A 22601-nucleotide genomic window follows, 5' to 3' on the forward strand; every position below is an offset into this window, starting at 1 on the left:
CATATTGTTAAAGATTAATGTATAGAAACAAATTCTTATGTATTGGATTGGCCCAAAAGTTCATTCAGAGTTTTCTGTAAGATATTATGGAAAAACTTGAAAGAACTTTTTGGCCAATATAATACATAAATAGTCTTTTTCCTCAAAAATTCACACTGAAAAATTGTTAGCACTTTAATTACACATGTTTTCTGTTTAAATTGATCTGTTAGTCTGGAATTTTTAGAGTATTCAATATTGCAGGAGACTATTTTTCTAATTCATTTTCTACCTTAACATACAATCATTTGTAATAGTTTCTTTTTTTAACTTAAAAATAATATTTTTATTATTGCTCCTTGTGATGGTTTTGTTTTTTAAAATGCCCTGGTCATGTATCCCTTCTAAACTATAAAAATGTAAAGGCAATACTTTTTTTTTTTTTGCCTTTCTATTGTTTCTAATAGTTGAAAAAGTATCGAAAAGCAATCTTGAAATCTAAAAAAAGGGAAAAGCAATCATACAACTACCCTGTTCAAAATGCACAATGAACTTGTATGTTTTCCTTCTTTCATTTCATTGTTAGGCCTTTGGTAAAGTCTTGTTAGTGTGTAATGTCAGTCTGTTTCTTAGAAATGTATAATACTGTCTTTTTAAGAGAGCTGCCTAAAACAGTTTCCATACCAGGAAAGAAATGACTCAAAAGCTTAAAGATACATACCTAGGAACAAATTATCTTTTTATGAAAAATTTATTTCTTTACATTAGCAAATTCCATTAGATCTTTGATAATAATGCAATTTTTTTGATTGCATCACCAAAGGCTTGTTTAACTTGCTTCTCAAGGTGTAAATGAAGAGGTTCAACATAGGAGCAATTGAAGTAGTGAGCATTGTCACACCCTTAATAATACCTGCTGATTCCTTTGCTGAAGGCTTAACATAGATGAAAATACAGCTTCCATAGGTGACGGAGACCAAAATCAAATGGGAAGAACATGTGAAAAATGCCTTTTTCCTTTGCTGGGCAGAAGGGAATTGTAAAATGGTCTTGATGATGCATATATATGACAGAACAACACACATGAAGGTCATGATAAAGGTCAACACTGCACAGACTATGATCATTTGCTCTATAAGCCACATTTCTGAGCATGAGATTTTTAGAAGGGGGACTGCATCACAGAAAAAATGGTCAATGACATTGGAGTCACAGAATTCAAGATGCAGGCCCAGACTAAGTGGAGTGATTATGATCAACAAGCCAGCCATCCAGCAACAAAGGGTGTCTTCTACGGACCATGTTGTTCATGATAGTCACATAATGCAGGGGATTGCAGATGGCCACATATCGATCACAGGACATGGTAGCCAGGAGAAAAAACTCAGTTACACCAAAAAGATCAGCAAAAAATACTTGACTGATACAGTTATTATATGCTATTTTCTTATCACCTGCTGATATGTTATATAAATATCTGGGAATACAAGCAGATGTAAATGAGATTTCTAAGAAGGAGAAATTTTGCAGGAAAAAGTACATGGCCGTTTTCAGGTGAGAGTCTATGAAGGTGAGGGAGATGATTATCAGATTTCCAGTTACACTCAACATGTAAGTGAGAAATAAAAAGATGAAAATCACAATCTTCAGCTGTGGATCATCAGTCAATCCCAGCAGGATAAAGTAGTTACTGTGTGGTTTCTCATCACTGAATCCTGGCGTCTACTCAATCTGCATTTACAATTCAGAAATATTTGATATGCATAGAGTGGTTATTAATGAAGGCAAAACTATGCAAACAAACTCACAGACATTAAAAATTTTTGTTCACAAATATTTTCAGTACTCTGGTATCCTAGCTTCCACAATTGTATATTATTGATCATTTCAGGGAAGATTAAAAAATCAGAATTGCTTTATCTATATCATACTATGAAATATTATTGGTGCTTCTTCCTCATTACATTTTATGTTTTGTTTCCACTTTATATTTTGTCTATATCTTGGATTTGATTTTCCTTTTATATTTGGATTTAGCTGCTAATATATTGGGAAAGTAAGAGTTTTTTCTTGTTCACAGACCAAAACATAAAACTGAATTCCAAACTTTCATTTCTACCTTCATGTGTTTCCTTAAAATTTTGTTATTGACACAGTTGATCACAAATAGTTTGTCTCACTAAATGTATTCCACATCCAGTACTGAAGATGTTGAGCTCTAGGATCACAATTTTAAAAGTTTATATTTCCTTTAAACAACTTCTTTCTTATTCACCTATGCCCCTGACTCTATCTCATATTTTTATTAATGTTTATCTCATAATTTATTGCATAATTATCTCATAGTTTAAAATTACACTAATTTCATACTGTGGTACATAAGACAAGGAATATTTTGATGACAATACGTGGTGTAGAATAGCAATACGTGTTGGGTATAAACATATAAGGATGTAAAAAATCATCACAACTTTTTGGTTTTCAGTCTGTTTAGTTAAGGTTAAGACACATTCCAAAATACTATTATTAATATTACTAACTACAAAAAATTCAGGTTAAATTCTTAAGCATATTCTTCAAGCATGGCTTGAAGAATTTTTAATGCCTGTGAGTTTGTTTATTCACTGTGACTCACTTATGTCATTTGCAAAGTGGAAATAATATTATTATCCTTCACATGTATATATGTGCAGTGTTGAAAAATAAAATGTTAACATTTAGAGTACTTATAAAAAGTGCCTGGCAAATAATGAGTAATAAATTTTAACTATTTCAATGACCTTGTCCACAATGATTTTCCTTTTAGAGACCATGCATTCAATCATCAATACATTGTAATCACATTTTGTCACAATAAATCTAATGAAGCAATTTATTCCAAAGTTTATCAAAGAACTTCTTTTGGCTGTTAGAGTTCAGAAAACTTCATAGGAAACATCTAGTTTTAACCATATAGTAGTTATAGAATTCTCTCATAACTTACTTTAATGCCACATGTTTTCCTGTCATCTTTTGGCTTTCTAATATCTAGACACTTCTTTTTTTTTTTCTCCTGAACTCTATGGTGATAGTTCTTAGCATTTCTTTACTATTTTTCTGAATTTTTTTAATTGAATAAATTTGACATATAACATTGTGTAAATTTAAGTGTATAGGGTATTACTTTGTTACATTATAATTGCTACATGATTGCTCATGTAGTAGATACTTATCACCTTACATAATAATAATATAATATTTCTATCTATATGTACATTAGATCGCTTTGATTTACTTACTACTCATTGCAAGTTTTTACCCAAAGCTTTACTTTCTTAACATATATACTCTTTTTGAGTGTTTTCTTGAACTTATCTCCAAAATGATTGACCTTCAGTCATATATCCAAATATACTGCAAATATAAAACTTCCAAAATGAAACTCTTGATTTTTCACACTCTCCTCCTATTTTTTAATAACCAAACTGGTATTTTATACTTCTTGGATCTTTGTTATATACTTGATATTGAAATAAATACTTCACATAGATTATCTATCTGGAATAGTCTTCCTTCCAGTGCTCATTGTTTCCCAATTCCATCTCTGTTCCCAGTCTTGAATTTTGCTGGCCAAGCACATACTCAGCCACTTGTTTTCATTTTTTAGTTTCCAGGTATATTAATTTGCCTTGGTATACAAATTATGTTATTTTTAGATGATCTATTATTTATTTGTAGCTCAAAATAATCTTATCAATAACTATATACTGCCCAAGATTAAAGTGCTCTGAAAATGACGTTTACTTGATACCCACATTAGAATTTCCACTGATAAATTTTATACAATCAGGAAAGATTAATTTACCAGAGGCAAATATTACCCAAGTCTCAAAAAATGTAAGTGAAATGCAGAATTTATAATACTTACATTCTGACAGTTAATCATAGACTCTCTCTACTAGTTACTTAATTACAACTATTCTTACAGCTACAACTTGAAAATGAATATAATGCTAATAGTATTAAAAGCATGAGAATTTCTGGTTACTACTGATTGAATGGGAAACAGAGGGTGAGATGGTTGGATGGCTTCCCCGATTCAATGGACTTAAACTTGAGCAAAGTCTGGGAGATGGTGAGGAACAAGGTAAGCTGGCATGCTGCAGTCCGTGGGGTCAATAAGAGTCAGACATGACTTGGTGACTGAACACCACCAACAACATTGAATCTGGTCACTTCTACAGTAACAGCAGCTTGGGAATGCATAATTTCCTTAATTTTGTTTGTCTGCAAATACATCAACTTCCTCACAATAGATGTAGTGCTAAGACAAATCTAGGAAATATCTTAAAAAAAAAAAAAGAAAAGAAAAACTTTCAATAATTGAGAAGAAAAGTAGGCTCAAAGGAAATCCTAATAGTTTTGGACATGCTAATGTTTTGAACTAGTATGCTCAGAAAGAGGATTTTCCAGTTTCACCCTTGATATTTATTTCATTTGCTGAATCTGGCACAAAAATTAATAAATAAGAGAGTCCTTGGTGAGTCAGGATCAAAAGCTACTAATGAAGCATCTTGTAATCATCTTGTATCATTTGAACTGTGGGTAAGTGAAACAAGATAAACTAGTATAGCAACAGAGGGAAAACAACCTTTAGAGACAGGAAAAGCAACAGAAACACTTTGAGAGTGGGAGGACAACTGACTTTAATTAAAAACAAAACATAGTACAGTTTCTTTTAACTAATTCTTGTGTAAGGTAAAGAAGATAGCTCTCTCTCTCTCTACTTTTCTATCTGTTATAAAATGAATATATTATATATTAAGACATTTGATGAGACATATGACAATAAAAAATTACAGTGAAAAAGAATAAAGGAAGAGGTAATGGGATGAAAGGCAACATTCTGGAGAATGTCCTTCCATGCTTTTCCATACTCCTGCAGATATATCCATGTGTATCACATGTAATAATTACAAATGCTTTAACCTTATTAAAAATGCTTCCATACTGTGGTACTCAGATTATCACAGTTATTTTACACTTGGGCTTCCCAGGTGGCTCAGTGGTAAAGAATGAACCTGCAATGCTGGAGTTTTAGATTCAATCCCTGGGTTGGAAAAATCCCCTGGAGAAGGAAATGGCAGCCTCAGTTCAGTTCAATTCAGTCGTTCAGTCATGTCTGACTGTTTGTGAGCACACCAGGCCTCCCTGTCCATCACCAACTCCTGGAGTTCACTCAAACTCATGTCCATCAAGTGGTGATGCCATCCAGCCATCTCATCCTCTGCCATCTCCTTTTCCTCCTGCCCCCTATCCCTCCCAGCATCAGAGTCTTTTCCAATGAGTCAACTCTTCACATGAGGTGGCCAAAGTACTGGAATTTCAGCTTTAGCATCATTTCTTCCAAAGAACACCCAGGACTGATCGCCTTTAGAATGGACTGGTTGGATCTCCTTGCAGTCCAAGGGACTCTCAAGATTCTTCTCCAACACCACAGTTCAAAAGCATCAATTCTTCGGCGCTCAGCTTCCTTCAATACTATGGCCTGGGAAATCCCATGAATTGAGGAACCTGCTGAGCTACAGTCCACGGGGTTGCAGAGAGTTGGTGATGACAGAGTGACTAAACAGCAACAATACCACACTTAGATATGTGTGAGCCTATTTATGTCTCAATAATTATTTGTATGCATCATTTTAAACCTATTTAATCTCAGTTCACTGTATTACTATAACAACAGCATTTAAATTCAAATTTGTCATTGTTGTAAATAAATGTTGTTTCCAGTTTTACCATCATAAACTATCACTCTATAGATAATTATGCTGATTCTAATTACCTTTAATCATTTTAGGTTATTTTATAGTTTCTACAATTATAAAAATATTACAAGAAGTTTGAAAAAATATTTCTTTATACTGTCTGGAAAACTGGATCAAAGTAAAATTTTTCTTTGATACTGAGATACATACTTAGAACTATAATCCACTAATACTAATAATTAGTATGTTCCTTCAAGTCACGTGTATAAGAGTATCTTTGTGCATACACTCAAGAATGCTTTTCCTTTAAAAAACTATTATCTTTATTCATTTGTGGATTGATGTAGGTCAAGGTGGGTTGCAGATTGAAGTAAAATTTACATATAATAAGCGGAACCTTTAAAATATTTTAGTTAGTGAATTTTCAAAATATATAGTTCCCTAATCATTACTTTCACTGTAAAGACAAAACACATTTCCATATTCCCACAAATTTCCTTTGTGTCCTTTCCTAGTAAACTTTTTGTTTCTAGGCAGCCAGTGATCTTTCTGTCATTTAAAATCAGATTTGCCTTTTTCTTGTGTTTCTCTTTATTTTTATTTTTATTTGTTTTAAATTTTTATTTTTACTTTATTTTACTTTACAATACTGTATTGGTTTTGCCATGCATTGACATGAATACACCACGGGTGTACATGTGTTCCCAAACATGAACCCCCCTCCCACCTCCCTTTGTGTTTCTCTTGAATGGAATAATCGTGGCATTCTTCCCTTATAATTTTTTAATATTCAATTTTACTATTGTAAATGTAAGTAGTTCACTTACATTACTGAGAAATATCCATGATTTAGACATATTACTAAGTCACTTCAGTCATGCCCAACTCTGTGCGACCCCATAGACGGCAGCCCACCTGTCTCCCCTGTCCCTGGGATTCTCCAGACCAGAACAGTGGAGTGGGTTGCTATTTCCTTCTCCAATGGATGAAAGAGAAAAGTGAAAGTGAAGTCGTTCAGTCGTGCCCGACTCTGTGTGACACCATGGACCGCAGCCTACCATGCTCCTTCGTCCATGGGATTTTCCAGGCAAGAACACTGGAGAGGGTTGCCATTTCTGTCCCCAATGCATGAAAGTAAAAAGTGAAAGTGAAGTCGCTCAGTTGTATCCTACTTTTAGCGACCCCATAGAATGCAGCCTACCAGGCTCCTCCATCCATGGGATTTTCCAGGCAAGAGTACTGGAGTCGGGTGCCATTGCCTTCTCTGTTAGACATATTGCCACTTTGTTAATAGTTTTTTTTGTTTGTTTGTTTTGTAATTCCTTTTTTCCTTTCTTTTTCTTTTGCCCTCTTCTTTTATCGTGTGACGACTTTCTGTAGTGGAGTGTTTCTTTTTTTCCACTTTTTGTTTTGTTTTCACTGTGTACAGTATGTTTACTTTTATGTTGGAAATGCATATGCTTATAAATGTACCCAAACTAAACAAGACCTGACACCAAAGCAAGATAGAACTTACAAGAGTGGAAAATCACAGGTTACTCTTTCTCATGAGTGTAGATGTAAAAATGAAACAAAATATTGAATCCAGAACTATATAAAAAGAATAATACATCATGACCAAGCAGAGTTTGAAGTCAACATAACAAAACACATTAACAAAATAAAGGAGAGAAAAATCATCTCAATACATCCAGAAAAAGCATTTATCAAAATTTAGCACACATACATGATATCCTCAGAAACTAGAATTAAAAGGGAAAATTTTCAATCTGATGAAAAGCATGCAAGAAAAACTTACAGCTAACATATTTTAACACTGAAAAAATTGGATGCTCTCCCCTATTGTTAGGAACAGGACAAGACTCACTCACATAACTTCAGTTCAGTACTAGTTGAAATTTCCAGCAATTTCAATAAAGCAAGAAGAAGAATAAATACATAAAAAATTTGAAATAAGGAGGTAGAAATGCTTTTTTTCATACATGATTGTGCACACAGGAAATTTTAAGGCATTTACAAAAAAATTAAAAAATAAAAAGAACTACTGAACTAATATGTGAATTTAATAAGATTTCAGATGCAAAATCAATGTACAAAAATAAATTTCATTTCTATACACTCAAAACAAACTTGAAAATGAAACTTAAAATACCATTTATAATAGCATAAAAATCAGAAAATATTTAGAAATATATTTGAGAAAATATGTGTAAAGCTTCTTCAGTAAAAAAATTGCTGAGATACATTTTAAAAGACTCAAATAAGTGTGGAAATATGCCACATCTATGGGTTGACAGATTCAGTGTTGCTTGTCAATTCTTCCCAAATTGATTTATAAATTCAAATGCAATTTCAATCACTATCCCAACTAGATTTTTTTTTTTTTTAGAAAATCTGACAAGCTATATGTAAAATTTATGTGGGAAAGGGAAGCAGCTGATATCAAGTCAAACCAATCTCAAAAATGCCGCAGAATTTATAATACATAGATTCAAGACACTTTAAAGCCACAGTGACAAAAACAGTGAGGTACTGGTGTAAAGATCAACACACAGATAAATAACATAAAATGGATCATCCAGATTCACAGATACGTGGCCAACTGACTTTGACAAAGGCACTGGAGTAATTCAGCATGTAGGCAAAGATTTCGTGGGACACACAATCAAGCACAAACCATAAAAGGAAAAACTGATAAACTGGATTTCATCAAAATTAAAACTGTTCTTCAAAAGACATCATTAAGAAAATAAAAAAGCAAATCACAGACAGGGAGAAAATAGTCACAATACACATATTTGAAAAAGGATTTGTATGAGATAGCACTGAGGTAGAAATTGTTAGGTAGTCAGTGTAGAAGTCAGAGTCTTTGTTCTTTTTCTAATTTAAATTCTCACACACAAGTGTTTTGGCTCCACTAGCCTAAGTCTGTATTTGTTCCAGGTTCCAGGCATTCAGAAGAATGCCTTCCTGGTCCGGAGGATCATAAAACATTCAGATCCAGGACAAGACAATTAACTCTTGTCCAGTTTATCAAGGAGAAAATTTCTGGGTAGACAATTAGCTTCTAAACATACATCCATGCTGTGCTATGCTTAGTCGCTCAGTAGTGTCTGACTCTTTGGGGCTTCATGGACTGTAGGCCCCCAGGCTCCTCTGTCCGTGGGGATTCTCCAGGCAAGAACACTGGAGTGGGTTGCCATCTAGCCCCTAAATAATAGTCTGGGGGTCTTGAGAAAGGGTCGAGGGATGGCGTCGATATGTCTAGAAAAACTGAGAAACTGGGAGATCCAAGAAAGCCATAAATACGACAAACTGGACATTGCAACATTTAAACTGATTGATCAAAAATTACATGTATCTGGGCCCGAGCCAATCAAAAACGAACAGATCAATGCTAATAAAGATGTAAAAACTGCTGATATTCCCATCTTTTGGGGCTCTTTACCCCTTCTCAGTGTCTATGCTGAGGGCTTTGTGTCTCTATCCTTTTAAACATGAACTTTGCCTGCGTGAGTGTTTGAGAGTTTGTGAAATTCATTCTTTGGCTCCATGAACAGAACCCCGTTTCCCGTTTCAGCCCCAACAGATGTTCACTAGCCCAGAAGTTCTCTGAAACCCATCTTTCTGGATTTTATGGAGGCTTTATTATGTAGTTATTATTGATTAAATCATTGAACTAAATCTCCATCAAGTACCCTCTCTCTTTGCTGAGGTAGGGGATTTCAGTTCAGTTCAGTTCAGTCACTCAGTCGTGTCCAACTCTTTGTGACCCCATGGACTGCAGCACACCAGCCCTCCCTGTCCATCACCAACTCCTGGAGCTTGCTCAAACTCATGTCCATTGGGTAATGCCATCCAACCATCTCATCCTCTGTTGTCCCCTTATCCTGCCTTCAATGTTTCCCAGCATCAGGTCCTTTTCCAATTTGGGGACTGTAAATTCCAATCCTCTAATCAATTGACTGATTTCTCTGGCATCCAGGCTTCATCCTAAGGTGATTTAAGGGCTTCCCATATCTTCTCATTAACATAAGGAAAGATATCTTTATTGCTCTCATCCCTCAAGAAATTCCAAGTGTTGTAAGAGCATCCTGTCAGGAACTAGATGATGACAAATAGGTAATTTTTTATAAATCAGAAAATCACACAGCCCAGAGATCTTTATCGTTCATGATAAGGTAACAGTACCAGTGTTTTGATTACTGTGTTGTTTTCTGAGCCCATTTTGTTTTTTGGCAAATATATAATAGATATTCTGATGATCCTTTCATAAAATTTCAAGGGTGAAGCATAGACATGTTGTAAAAATGTAAAATCTGAAAGGAATAACCCTTTTAATAACAGTAGGTATGGATTAATGATGGGTTGATTATCATGTACAGGAATATTAAGTAGAATCAAGGTTTAGATCTTGGTATTCACTGAAATCATATTGATAAAGGCTTGTCTCTTATCTGAAAAATGTGTATGTACGTATATATTATGAAAAGATTTTATTGTGGTAAGAACACTTTGTGAGATCTACCCTTTTAACAGAATTTTAGTGTAGAATACATTATTGTTGATTGTAGGTATAATGTTGTAAAGCAGGTCTCTAGAGTTTATGAATTTTACTTAACTAAAATTTTATGGTTTTTCATTAATAATTCTTCATTCTCCTGACCCTTTCAGCCCTGTTCCCTGGTAATCACTATTCTAGTCTTTAATTTTTATTAATTTGACTATTTTAGAAACTTCATGTAAATGAAATCATGAAGTTTTTGTCTTTCTGTATCTTGTTTATTTCACTAAGGATACTATCTTCAAGGTCCATCCACACTGTCACATCCTGCTGAATTTTCTTCTTTTTGAAGGCTGAGTTATACCACATTTAACTTATCCATCAATCGGTAGGTAGACATTTAGGTTGTTTCTACCTATTAGTTATTGTGAATATTGCTGCAATGAACATGAGTGATGATGAGCACACATCTCTTTGAGATCCTTTTCAGTTCTTTTGTGTGTATATCAGGAAGTGGGATCATAGGGTAGTTCTATGTTTAATTTTTTAAGGAAACTGAGTGACTATTAAAGAAAAAAAAATGAAGGAAAAAAAGGGTGATCCAATAAATAATAAGAATATATATAAAATACAGTGAAATAGAAGTTGTAAAAGACTAAATGTGAACACAGAGAGGCCTGTAGGTTCAAGAGCCTATAGCATAAATTGTAGTAATAGAGGAAATAATTTCAGATGATGATCTGTGTGTTTCTTTTTCTAGGAAATGTGGTAAATAGTTTGTGTTCCTCCAATGTATAACCTTTTCATACTGTTCATGGGGTTCTCAAGGCAAGAACACTGAAGTGGTTTGCCATTCCTTTCTCCAGTGGACCACATTCTGTCAGACCTTTCTACCATGACCTGCCAGTCTTGGGTTGCTCCATGGGCATGGCTTAGTTTCATTGAGTTAACAAGGCTGTGGTCCTAGTGTGATTAGATTGACTAGTTTTTTCTGTGAGTATGGTTTTAGTGTGTGTGCCTTCTGATGCCCTCTTGCAAAACCTACCATCTTACTTGGGTTTCTCTTACCTTGGGCATGAAGTATCTCTTCACAGCTGCTCCAGCAAAGTGCAGCCTCTGCTCCTTACCTTGGATGAGGGGTATCTCTTCACTGCCACCCTTCCTGACCTTCAATGTGGGATGGCTCCTCTAGGCCCTCCTGCACCCATGCAGCCACTGCTCCTTGGACATGGGGTTGCTCCTCCTGGCCACCGCCCCTAGCCTCGGACACAGGGTGGCTCCTCTCAAGTATCACTATGAACAAAGCTAGTGGAGGTGAGGGAATTCCAGTTGAGCTATTTCAGATCCTGAAAAATGATGCTGTGAAAGTGCTGCACTCAATATGCCTGCAAATTTGGAAAACTCATCAGTGGCCACAGGACTGGAAAAGGTCAGTTTTCATTCCAATCCCAAAGAAAGGCAATGCCAAAGAATGCTCAGACTACTGCACAATTGCACTCATCTCACATGCTATTAAAGGAATTCTCAAAATTCTCCAAGCCAGGCTTCAGCAATACCTGAACCGTGAACTTCCAGATGTTCAAGTTGATTTTAGAAAAGGCAGAGGAACGAGAGATCAATTTGTCAATATCCGATGGATCACGAAAAAAGCAAGAGAGTTCCAGAAAAACATCTATTTCTGCTTTATTGACTATGCCAAAGCCTTTGACTGTGTGGATCACAATAAACTGTGGAAGATTCTGAGACAGATGGGAATAACAGACCACCTGATCTGCCTTTTGAGAAATCTGTATGCAGGTCAAGAAGCAACAGTTAGAACTGGACATGGAACAACAGACTGGTTCCAAATAGGAAAAGGAGTGCGTCAAGGCTGCATATTGTGACCCTGCTTATTTAACCTATATGCAGAGTACATCATGAGAAATGCTGGACTGGAAGAAATACAAGCTGGAATCAAGATTGCCAGGAGAAATATCCATAACCTCAGATATGCAGATGACAATACCCTTATGGCAGAAAGTGAAGAGGAGCTAAAAAGCCTCTTGATGAAAGTGAAAGAGGACAGTGAAAAAGTTGGCTTAAACTTCAACATTCAGAAAACGAAGATCATGGCATCTGGTCCCATCACTTCATGGGAAATAGATGGGGAAACAGTGGAAACAGTGTCAGACTTTACTTTGGGGCGCTCCAAAATCGCTGCAGATTGTGATTGCAGGTTACTCCTTGGAAGGAAAGTTATGACCAACCTAGACAGCGTATTGAAAAGCAGAGACATTACTTTGCCAACTAAGGTCCGTCTAGTCAAGACTATGGTTTTTCCTGTGGTCACGTATGGATGTGAGAGGTGGACTGTGAAGAAGGCTGAGTGCCAAAGAATTGATGCTTTTGAACTGTGGTGTTGGAGAAGACTCTTGAGAGTCCCTTGGACTGCAAGGAGATCCAACCAGTCCATTCTGAAGGAGATCAGCCCTGGAGTTACTTTGGAAGGAATGATGCTAAAACTGAAACTCCAGCACTTTGGCCACCTCATGCAAAGAGTTGACTCATTGAAAAAGACTCTGATGCTGGGAGGGATTGGGGGCAGGAGGAGAAGGGGGCGACAGAGGATGAGATGGCTGGATGGCATCACTGAGTCGATGGACGTGAATCTGAGTGAACTCCGGGCGTTGGTGATGGACAGGGAAGCCTGGCATGCTGCGATTCATGGGGTCGCAAAGAGTCGGACATGACTGAGAGACTGAACTGCACTGAACTGAATGTATAATCATTCATAGCATTAAAAAATACAATACCTTCATATACAACTTTTCATATTTCTTTTGAAAACATTTGTAAGTTTCCAAGATTCCATACATCTGGCTGTTTTTTCTTTATTTCTTTTACTTAATTTTTGATGTGTGATTGCCTATTTTAAAGACATTGTGAGTTGGCATTTCAATATATGTGTCTGCATCTGGCAGGCTTTTGCAATACCAACATATTTACATTCCTCAAAATAGTTGTTTTCCATTCTCACAATTTTCCCCTTCATTTCTTTCATTTTCTTTCTTTCTTTCTTTTTATTTTTTTTTTTGAAAAAAACTTATAACATATAACAGGCTTCTCCTGAGGTACAGTGGTAAAGACTCTGCTTATAAAGACTCTGCCTGTCAATGCAGAAGACACAAGAGACACCAGTTTGATTCCTGGATTGGGAAGATACCCTGGAGTAGGAAATGGCAACCCACTACATTATTCTTGCCTGGATAATCCCATGGACAGAGGAGCCTGATGGGCTAGAGTCCATGGGGTCACAAAGAGTTAGACACGACTAAGCATGTATGTATTACTATTATTACCATAACGTTGAAAAGTTTTGTTATTAAAAATTCAATATGCATTTTTTGTAATTTTTGTTTTAATATTTGGTATTTAGTTTTGCTATAGATTAACTGATAATAGGTGCCTGTGTTTCTTGCTGGGTTCTCTACTCTCTTCCCTTGATCAACATGTCTGTTTTTTTGCCTGTACCAAACTGTTTTGTTTAGCTTTTAGTATTTAGTATTAGTATTTAGCAAAATGCTATTTACTATTTCTATAATTGTAAAGGTTTATTATTCTCCTTCATAAAAGTGCCTATTTTCTGCAAGTTAACTTTTGCTTTCTTTAACATAGTATTGCTTCTGTTAACTCCCAAAGGTACATGGGAATAAAATTATACTAGTTGTTCTCTATTGTTCAGTTCAGTTCAGTTCAGTCACTCAGTCGTGTCTAACTCTTTGCGACCCCGTGAATCGCAGCACGCCAGGCCTCCCTGTTGATCACCATCTCCCAGAGTTCACTCAGACTCATGTCCATCGAGTCCGTGATGCCATCCAGCCATCTCATCCTAGGTCATCCCTTTCTCCTACTGCCCCCAATCCTTCCCAGCATCAGAGTCTTTTCCAATGAATCAACTCTTCGCATGAGGTGGCCAAAGTACTGGAGTTTCAGCTTCAGCATCATTCCCTCCAAAGAAATCCCAGGGTTGATCTCCTTCAGGATGGACTGGTTGGATCTGCTTGCAGTTCAAGGGACTCTCAAGAGTCTTCTCCAACACCACAGTTCAAAAGCATCAATTCTTCGGCGCTCAGTCTTCTTCACAGTCCAACTCTCACACCCATACATGACTACTGGAAAAACCATAGCCTTGACTAGATGGACCTTAGTCGGCAAAGTAATGTCTCTGCTTTTGAATATGCTATCTAGGTTGCTCATAACTTTTCTTCCAAGGAGTAAGCGTCTTTTAATTTCATGGCTGCAGTCACCATCTGCAGTGATTTTGGAGCCCCCCAAAATAAAGTCTGACACTGTTTCCACTGTTTCCCCATCTATTTCCCATGAAGTGATGGGACCAGATGCCATGATCTTCGTTTTCTGAATGTTGAGCTTTAAGCCAACTTTTTCGCTCTCCTCTTTCACTTTCATCAAGAGGCTTTTTAGCTCCTCTTCACTTTCTGCCATAATGGTGGTGTCATCTGCATATCTGAGGTTATTGATATTTCTCCCAGCAATCTTGATTCCAGCTTGTGTGTCTTCCAGTCCAGCATTTCTCATGATGTACTCTGCATATAAGTTAAATAAGCAGGGTGACAATATACAGCCTTGACATACTCCTTTTCCTATTTGGAACCAGTCTGTTTTTCCACGTCCAGTTCTAACTGTTGCTTCCTGACCTGCATATGGATTTCTCAAGAGGCAGGTTAGGTGGTCTGGTATTCCCATCTGTCTCAGAATCTTCCAGTTTATTGTGATCCACACAGTCAAAGGCTTTGGCATAGTCAATAAAGCAGAAATAGATGTTTTTCTGGAACTCTCTTGCTTTTTCAATAAATAATTTAAAAGTTTTTCATTTGAAAGTCATTTGAAAAACTAATGGCAACCATTACTTATTCTTTCTCTGGAAAATGTAAAAATTTATCAATGTACTATTCTTCTCTCTTGGTAGGTCTAATTTGGAGATATGCTTCTGTTTTAGCTGTTGTGTTTCATTTTTGATACTTTTATTTTGGAGGTCAAGGTAGAATTTAAATTAAAAAAAAATTAATCTGCTCATTTATGGAAGGATCTTAAATGATGTTTCTGAAGAAGTCGTCACTAGACCAGGATGAATGAGAGTGTTTTGAGTAAATTAACCTGATGGAAAAACTTGGTCGTTCAGTATGTGTTTATTTGGCTTTACATTCTCTTATATATTTTTGGAAAATATTGCAATTCTTTTGATTGAATTATTGAAGGCTTGTTTGACTTGCTTGTTTCTCAGTGTGTAAATGAAAGGGTTCAGCACTGGAGAGATGGAAGTAGTTAGCATGATTACACCGTTGTTAATGGCCACTGAGTCCTTTGCTGAAGGTTTGATGTAGATGAAGATGCAGTTACCATAGGTGATTGAAACCACAATCATGTGGGAAGAGCAAGTAGAAAAGGCCTTTTTCTTTTGTTGGGCAGAAGGGAATCCTAAAATTGTCTTGATGATACAAGTATAAGACAGAGCCACACACATCAGTGTCATAAGGAAGGTCAGCACAGCACAGATGATAACAGTCTGTTCCATGTACCAAGTATTTGAACGCGAGATTTTCAGGAGGGGAGATGCATCACAGACAAAATGATCAATGGTATTAGAATCACAAAATTCCAATTCTAGGCCTAGGCTAAGTGGGGGGATTACAATGAATAGACTGGCTACCCAACAACAAAAGACAAGTCTTCTGCAGACCGTGCAACTCATGATGGTCACATAATGCAGGGGTTTGCAGATGGCCACATAGCGATCATAGGACATAGCAGCTAGGAGAAAAACATCGGTTACACCAAAGAGGTTAGTAAAAAATACTTGGCTAGCACAGGCATTGTAGGTAATGACCTTGTCACCTGTTGCGATGTTATATAGGTATCTGGGGATACAAGATGATGTGAATGAGATCTCCAAAAAGGAGAAATTTTGTAGGAAATAGTACATGGCTGTCTTAAGGTGGAAGTCCAGGAAGATGAGGAAGATGATGGTCAGATTCCCAGTTATGCTTAGCATGTAGGTGAGAAAGAGAAAGATAAGAAGCAAAACCTGCAGTTGAAGGTCATCTGTCAGCCCCAGCAGAATGAATGTGGTTACTGTACTATTTCTCATTGCTGACTGCTGAGTTCTGTTAAATCTACATGTTAATGTTGAAATGTTTCATTTTAGATTATTTTTAACAGTGTGGAAGGTATCATATTCAAGTTTTTCCTAATTTATCATTATTTAAAAATACTTACAATTGAAATATTCACTTTGTACAGGACTACTTTTCACTGTGTTGGGTCTATCATTTCGTAGGAGCAAAGAAGTCTTGTGATATTCAAGAGTTCTCTGTTTGATGTTGTTTCTTGATATTTTGTTCTTTATTAAAATATTAAGATATGTAAGATCATTTGGGTTCACTGTGCCCACACTCTGTAGTCATTTGAAATCTCTGTTTGAGCTCTATAATTAAAGAATTTTCTTTTCTATTTTTGTTCATTGCATACACTTCCCCTCAACACCTCTAAACTCTATCATGTGTGCATGTACACACACACAGAGACATACACACACACATAAACACACACACACACACACACACACAAAGTTCTTCAACTCCCCACCTGACACTGCTTCTGTCAATGTTTATCTTTCACGAAGTAATCACTTATAACCCACAGTGATTCTAAACATAGAATGTCTTAATGCACAATATAGTTGTACTTATGCATAATATATGTTTATATTTTCATGAAATGCCCTGGTAAATAAACTTCAAAGATAGTACAGATGATGTATTTTTCTGACTCTTTTATCTGTCTGTTAGTATTCTCTTCTTTCATATCTCACCATACTAATATCCCCTTTTTATTTTCATTAATTCTTATGTTTTGCTATGTCTTTCAGATGGTCATTTGTAAATCAATATCTTTGTTTTGTAATACTTGATTCTCAGATGAAATTTGACATATCTATTTGAACATTCACATGGACTATGTCACAAATAAAATGCATGATTTATCTCTCTCCTTTCTCCTCTTAATATGTTCCTTTCAATAAAGATAATAGATTGCATTTATTAAGCACATTCCATGTGACAGATTTTCTGGTAAATACTTCTGCCACATCATATGCTTTCTGTCTTCAACTCACTTGAATAACTTCTACTAATTTTCAGTTTCTCCTTGAAGGCCTCTGGAAAGTTTCCTTAAAGTGTGATCACTATGCTAGCTCTCATTCCAGCCTCTGCATTCCCATAGGAAACAATGCTTGCTATCATTTTAACACTTAAGAAAGAACAAGTATTTATGCATTAAGTTTCCTCTGGACCCCTCAATTCATGTGCATGTGGACTCACTTTATTGTGTGAACTAATGTATTGCTTTACTGATATGGGACAGGGTCAGCTCTGACTGTCTCAGTAGAAAATGCAGTTAAGGCCTCAGGGTTACAGTACCTGACATGAGGAAGAATAAATGAATGAGGCTCATGGATTGTCTTACAGAACAGCCTAAAAGGATTGGAAATATATCAGCAACTAAATTAGATTAAGTTGATATGTAAGAGAAATATTTCTGTTGCTCGTCTCCTACCTTCCTCCAACTCTTCCTAAATCTCAGGCAACACATGCATCATGTCATTGAATGAACTTAGCCCAGTTGCTACCATTGGATATCATTCAATGTTCTAAAAAGTCTGTTTTTTCTTTTAAAGTTATACAAAGTTTAATAAAACAAGTTTTAAAAGAAGAATCAGTGATATGTGGCTAACTGGTTTTTGTTTATCCTGCTGTTTCAAAAGACATGTTTGAAATGAGGGCAAGAATCTCTGATGAGGATAAAATTTCAGCCACATAATTCTGTGGGGAAACTGAGAAGTATACTTACACAATTAAATGAATATACCTCTTATTTTTTTATGTGAATTTAATATATTTCTGGATGGTCCTCAAATTTTAATCCTGTTAGATGCCAGTATATTTTAGTGCATAAAAATCTCTAATAAAATGATATGTTTATATCCAAAGGAACTGTATTCTAAAAACATGAGAAAAGTATATTTTATCAAATATAGAAATTTATCACTCACATTTTCAATTTTTAAAGGACAGGTAAGATATATTTTCCAAAGCATAGCAGACTTAAATCACACAAGACTGAATAAAATTGAAATGACCAATCTCACTTACTATTATGACTGTCAATCATAGTTTCTGTTGTTTTTTGAAACATATGCAGTCTTAAAATTCCTAAATTGAAAATGACAGTTAAATGAAGCTTTTCATATGAACTTTTGGTTACTTTTTCTTATGAATCCACTGTCATGTTCACAACAAATCTAAGATGCCTCTTAGAGGTAGCATCCATCTTCAAACAATTACATGGATTTCCTTGTTGTATCATTATAACTTCTCTCAAAAATAAAGAAATATAATTTTATATGAGGGCGATGGAATGTCAGAAATCTCCAGTTTGAGGAAAGTTTCTATGCTGAACTCTCAGGGCTATGAACACATTGACTATATCTAGCTTGACATTTGCTTTATTTGATAAAAGTACAACCAAGTGAATAAACAAAGATTCCCTGGTGACCCAAGAACAAAGTCAGTAATGAATCTTTTGAGTAATAAAATTTGTGGTAAAAAAAACATGGTAACTATAGCTTCTTTGAATATAGTTTCCTTGGAGACTGGAGGATTCCGCAGATAAAAGCCAGTAGGAAAACAGAAGGGGTTTCCGCAGTATAAAGAATTTGCCTGCAACGCAGGAGCCACAGGAGACACGGGTTTGATCCTTGGGTCAGGAAGATTCCCTGGAAAAGGGCATGGCAACTCACTCCAGCATTCTTGTCTGGAGAATCCCATGGACAGAGGAGCCTGGTGGCCTACAGTTCATAGGTCACAAAGAGTCGAACACGACTGAAATGATTTAGCATGCATACATACAGAACAACAGAAGAGTCTGGTTGTAAAACTAAATTTTAATTTCTTCTTACTGTCACATGGAGTAAATTGAAGATCATAAAAAAACACATTTCTTATTTACTAGTCTATATCATAAAACACTTATTACCTTTAGGAAATTCTAATTAGATAAGAAATTTTAAAATATGTAAAATCATATAACCCATATAGACTTGTTTCTTCAAATGTATCCACATATTTATAAGACTACTAAAAATAAGCATTAACAACAGATTATGTATAATTGGATACATAATAAGTCAATGTTCTTAATCTTCTAAACATAGTCTAAATTAATGTATGTATAATTACATATTAATTATTTATTCTTATTAATTCATGTTCAACATCTTAATACCTTAATGTTCCTTCAGATATTAAAATCAAAATATGATAAATTCATGTCCTTTAAAATTTTCCATGCTCCTTTGGTCAACTAGTTTATGACAAAGGAGGCAAAAATATGCAATGTGACAGGACAGTGTCTGATAAATGGAGCTGGGAAAACTGGACATTGTGTGTGCGTGCTTAGTTGTGTCTGACTCTTTGTGACTCCATAAACTATAGCCTGCCAGGTTCATCTGTCCATGGGGTTTTCCTTGCAAGACTACTGGAGTAGGTTGCCATTTCTTCCTCAGGGGATCTTGCCCACTCAGAGATTGAACCCATGTCTCCTGTTTTGGCAAGTGGATTCTTTAGCACTGAGTCACCTGGAAAGCCTGGGAAAACTGGACAGCCACAAGCAATAAATAAATAAAATAGTATAAAACTAGTACTACCTTACACATTGCACCAAAATTAACTCAAATGGATAAAAGACTTGAATGTAAAACCTGAAACTATAAAGCTCTCAGTAGAAAACACTGGCAGTAAGTTCCTTGACTTTGGGCTTGGTGATGTTTTCTTGAATTTGACACCAAAACCAAAGGCAACAAAAGCAAAAATAGACAAGCGGGGCCTCATCAAACTAAAAAACGTCTGCACATCAGTTCAGTTTAGTTCAGTCACTCAGTCGTGTATGACTTTGTGACCCCAGGGACAGCAGCATGCCAGGCTTCCCTGTCCATCACCAACTCCCGAAGCTTGCTCAAACTCATGTCCATAGAGTTGGTGATATCATCTGATCATCTCATCCTTTGTCATCTCCTTCTCTTGCCTTCTATCTTTCCCAGTATCAGGGTCTTTTCCAAAGAGTCAGTTCTTCACATCAGGTGGCCAAAGTATTGGAGCTTCAGCATCAGTTCTTCCAATGAATATTCAGGACTGATTTTCTTTAGGAGTGATTGGTTTGATCTTCTTTCTGTCCAAGGGACTCTCAAGAATCTTCTCCAATGCCACAGAAAAAAGCATCAGTTCTTTTGCACATAGTCATCATGTTATACATTAGATCCTCAGACATCCTTAAACCTAAAAGTTTGTACTTTTTAAAATAACTGAACTCTCCTTATTTCCTCTATCCCCTAATTTTTGGTGACCACTTTTCTACTATGTCTGAGTTTTATTTTATTTTTTAGATTCCATATATAAGTGATACCATGCAATAGTTAACTTTGTTGTCTGACTTCTCTCACTTAACTTCATGCTCCCAAGTTCAATCCAAATTCTGTCTTAAAAAGACAGAATTTCTTTCTTTTCAGTGACTGAATATGCACTGTACATATGCATGTGCATTTTTTCTGTACCAGGAGGAAAACTACTTTCTTTCAGCTTCTAGAGGCTGCATGCATTCTTTGACTCCTGTTCCTTTCCTTGTATCATTCCAGCCTCTTGTTTCAATTGTCACATCTCCAACCATAATTTGATTCTTTTTCCTTCTGATTAAGTGGTGCCCATTCAGATAATCCAAGATAAACTTATTTTAAGGTCTATAACTTTATCACATCTATCAAATTCCTTTTGCCATTTAAGGTAACATTCATAGGTTTCAGGAGTTAGAATATCTTTAGTTGGATCATTATTCAGCCTATTGTATATGAGCACAACAGTCTAAGAAAGACATGGTCAAAATCTACAGTTATTAGTGAGTAAAGTTTATTCTAGCCCACGTCCTTGTTGATCAGGTAAGAACAATTTGCAGAGTTTGGAATTGTTAATATTCTGTCTTTAAATATTTTGTCTGATGGAATTTTAAATTTTAAAAAGAAAGACTCAATGGAACATCTTAATTGGGCAGTATATATTTTTAGAGTTACTAAAAGGGTAATTTATTACATATACATGCTACAGTAGTAGTTTCAAACAAACAATAATTTTGTGAAATCAAGTATGGATTTATTCATCAGGTTACTTTAGGGTGATTTTTCATGCTGAAGTAGAGTTGATTATCCACTATAGGTTATTTCAGCTCAGTTCAGTTCAGTCGCTCAGTCGTGTCCGACTGTTTGAGACTCCGTGAAAGCAGCACGCCAGGCCTCCCTGTCCATCACCAACCAACTCCCGGAGTCCACACAAACCTAGTCCATTGAGTCAGTGATGCCATCCAACCATCTCATCCTCTGTCGCTCCCTTCTCCTCCTGCTCTCAATCTTTTCCAGCATCAGGGTCTTTTCAAACGAGTCAGCTCTTCCCATCAGGTGGCCAAAATATTGAAGTTTCAGCTTCAACATCAGTCCTACCAAAGAGCACCCGGACTGATCTACTTTAGGATGGACTGGTTGGATCTCCTTACAGCCCAAGAGACTCTCAAGAGTCTTCTCCAACACCACAGTTCAAAAGCATCAATTCCTCGGTGCTCAGCTTTCTTTATAGTCCAACTCTCATTCCATACATGACCACTGGAAAAACCATAACCTTGACTAGACGGACCTTTGTTGGCAAAGTCATGTCTCTGCTTTTGAATATGCTATCTAGGTTGGTCATAACTTTCCTTCCACGGAATAAGTGTCTTTTAATTTCATGGCTGCAGTCACCATCTGCAGCGATTTTGGAGCCCAGAAAAGTAAAGTCAACCACTGTTTCCGCATCTATTTGCCATGAAGTGATGGGACCAGATGCCATGATCTTAGTTTTCTGAATGTTGAGCTTTAAGCCAACTTTTCACTCTCTTCTATCACTTTCATCAAGAGGCTCTTTAGTTCTGCTTCACTTTCTGCCATAAGGATGGTGTCATCTACATATCTGAGCTTGATATTTCTCCCAGCAATCGTCATTCCAGCTTGTGCTTCATCCAGTCCAATGTTTCTTATGATGTACTCTGCATATAAGTTAAATAAGCAGGGTAAGAATATACAGCCTTGATGTACTCCTTTTCCTATCTGGAACCAGTCTGTTGTCCAGTTCTAACTGTTGCTTCCTGACCTGCATACAGATTTCTCAAGAGGCAGGTCAGGTGGTCTGGTATTCCCATCTCTTTCAGAATTTTCCACAGTTCATTGTGATCCACACAATCAAAGA

At 36.1% G+C, this 22601-nt stretch overlaps 1 protein-coding gene and 1 pseudogene across 1 annotated transcript; both read right to left on the reverse strand.

The window, feature by feature from the left end:
- Nucleotides 1-756: 756 nt before the first annotated feature.
- Nucleotides 757-1685, reverse strand: LOC138078374 (olfactory receptor 6C2-like; annotated as a pseudogene).
- Nucleotides 1686-15433: 13748 nt separating this feature from the next.
- On the reverse strand, nucleotides 15434-16372 carry LOC138078288 (olfactory receptor 6C2-like). Its single transcript, XM_068970959.1, has one exon. The coding sequence runs from the start codon at nucleotides 16370-16372 to the stop codon at nucleotides 15434-15436; it is 939 nt and encodes a 312-aa protein (XP_068827060.1).
- Between the last annotated feature and the right edge of the window lie 6229 nt (nucleotides 16373-22601).

Source organism: Capricornis sumatraensis, chromosome 4 (assembly GCF_032405125.1).
Source record: "Capricornis sumatraensis isolate serow.1 chromosome 4, serow.2, whole genome shotgun sequence".
In the NCBI taxonomy this organism is placed as follows: Eukaryota; Metazoa; Chordata; class Mammalia; order Artiodactyla; family Bovidae; genus Capricornis; species Capricornis sumatraensis.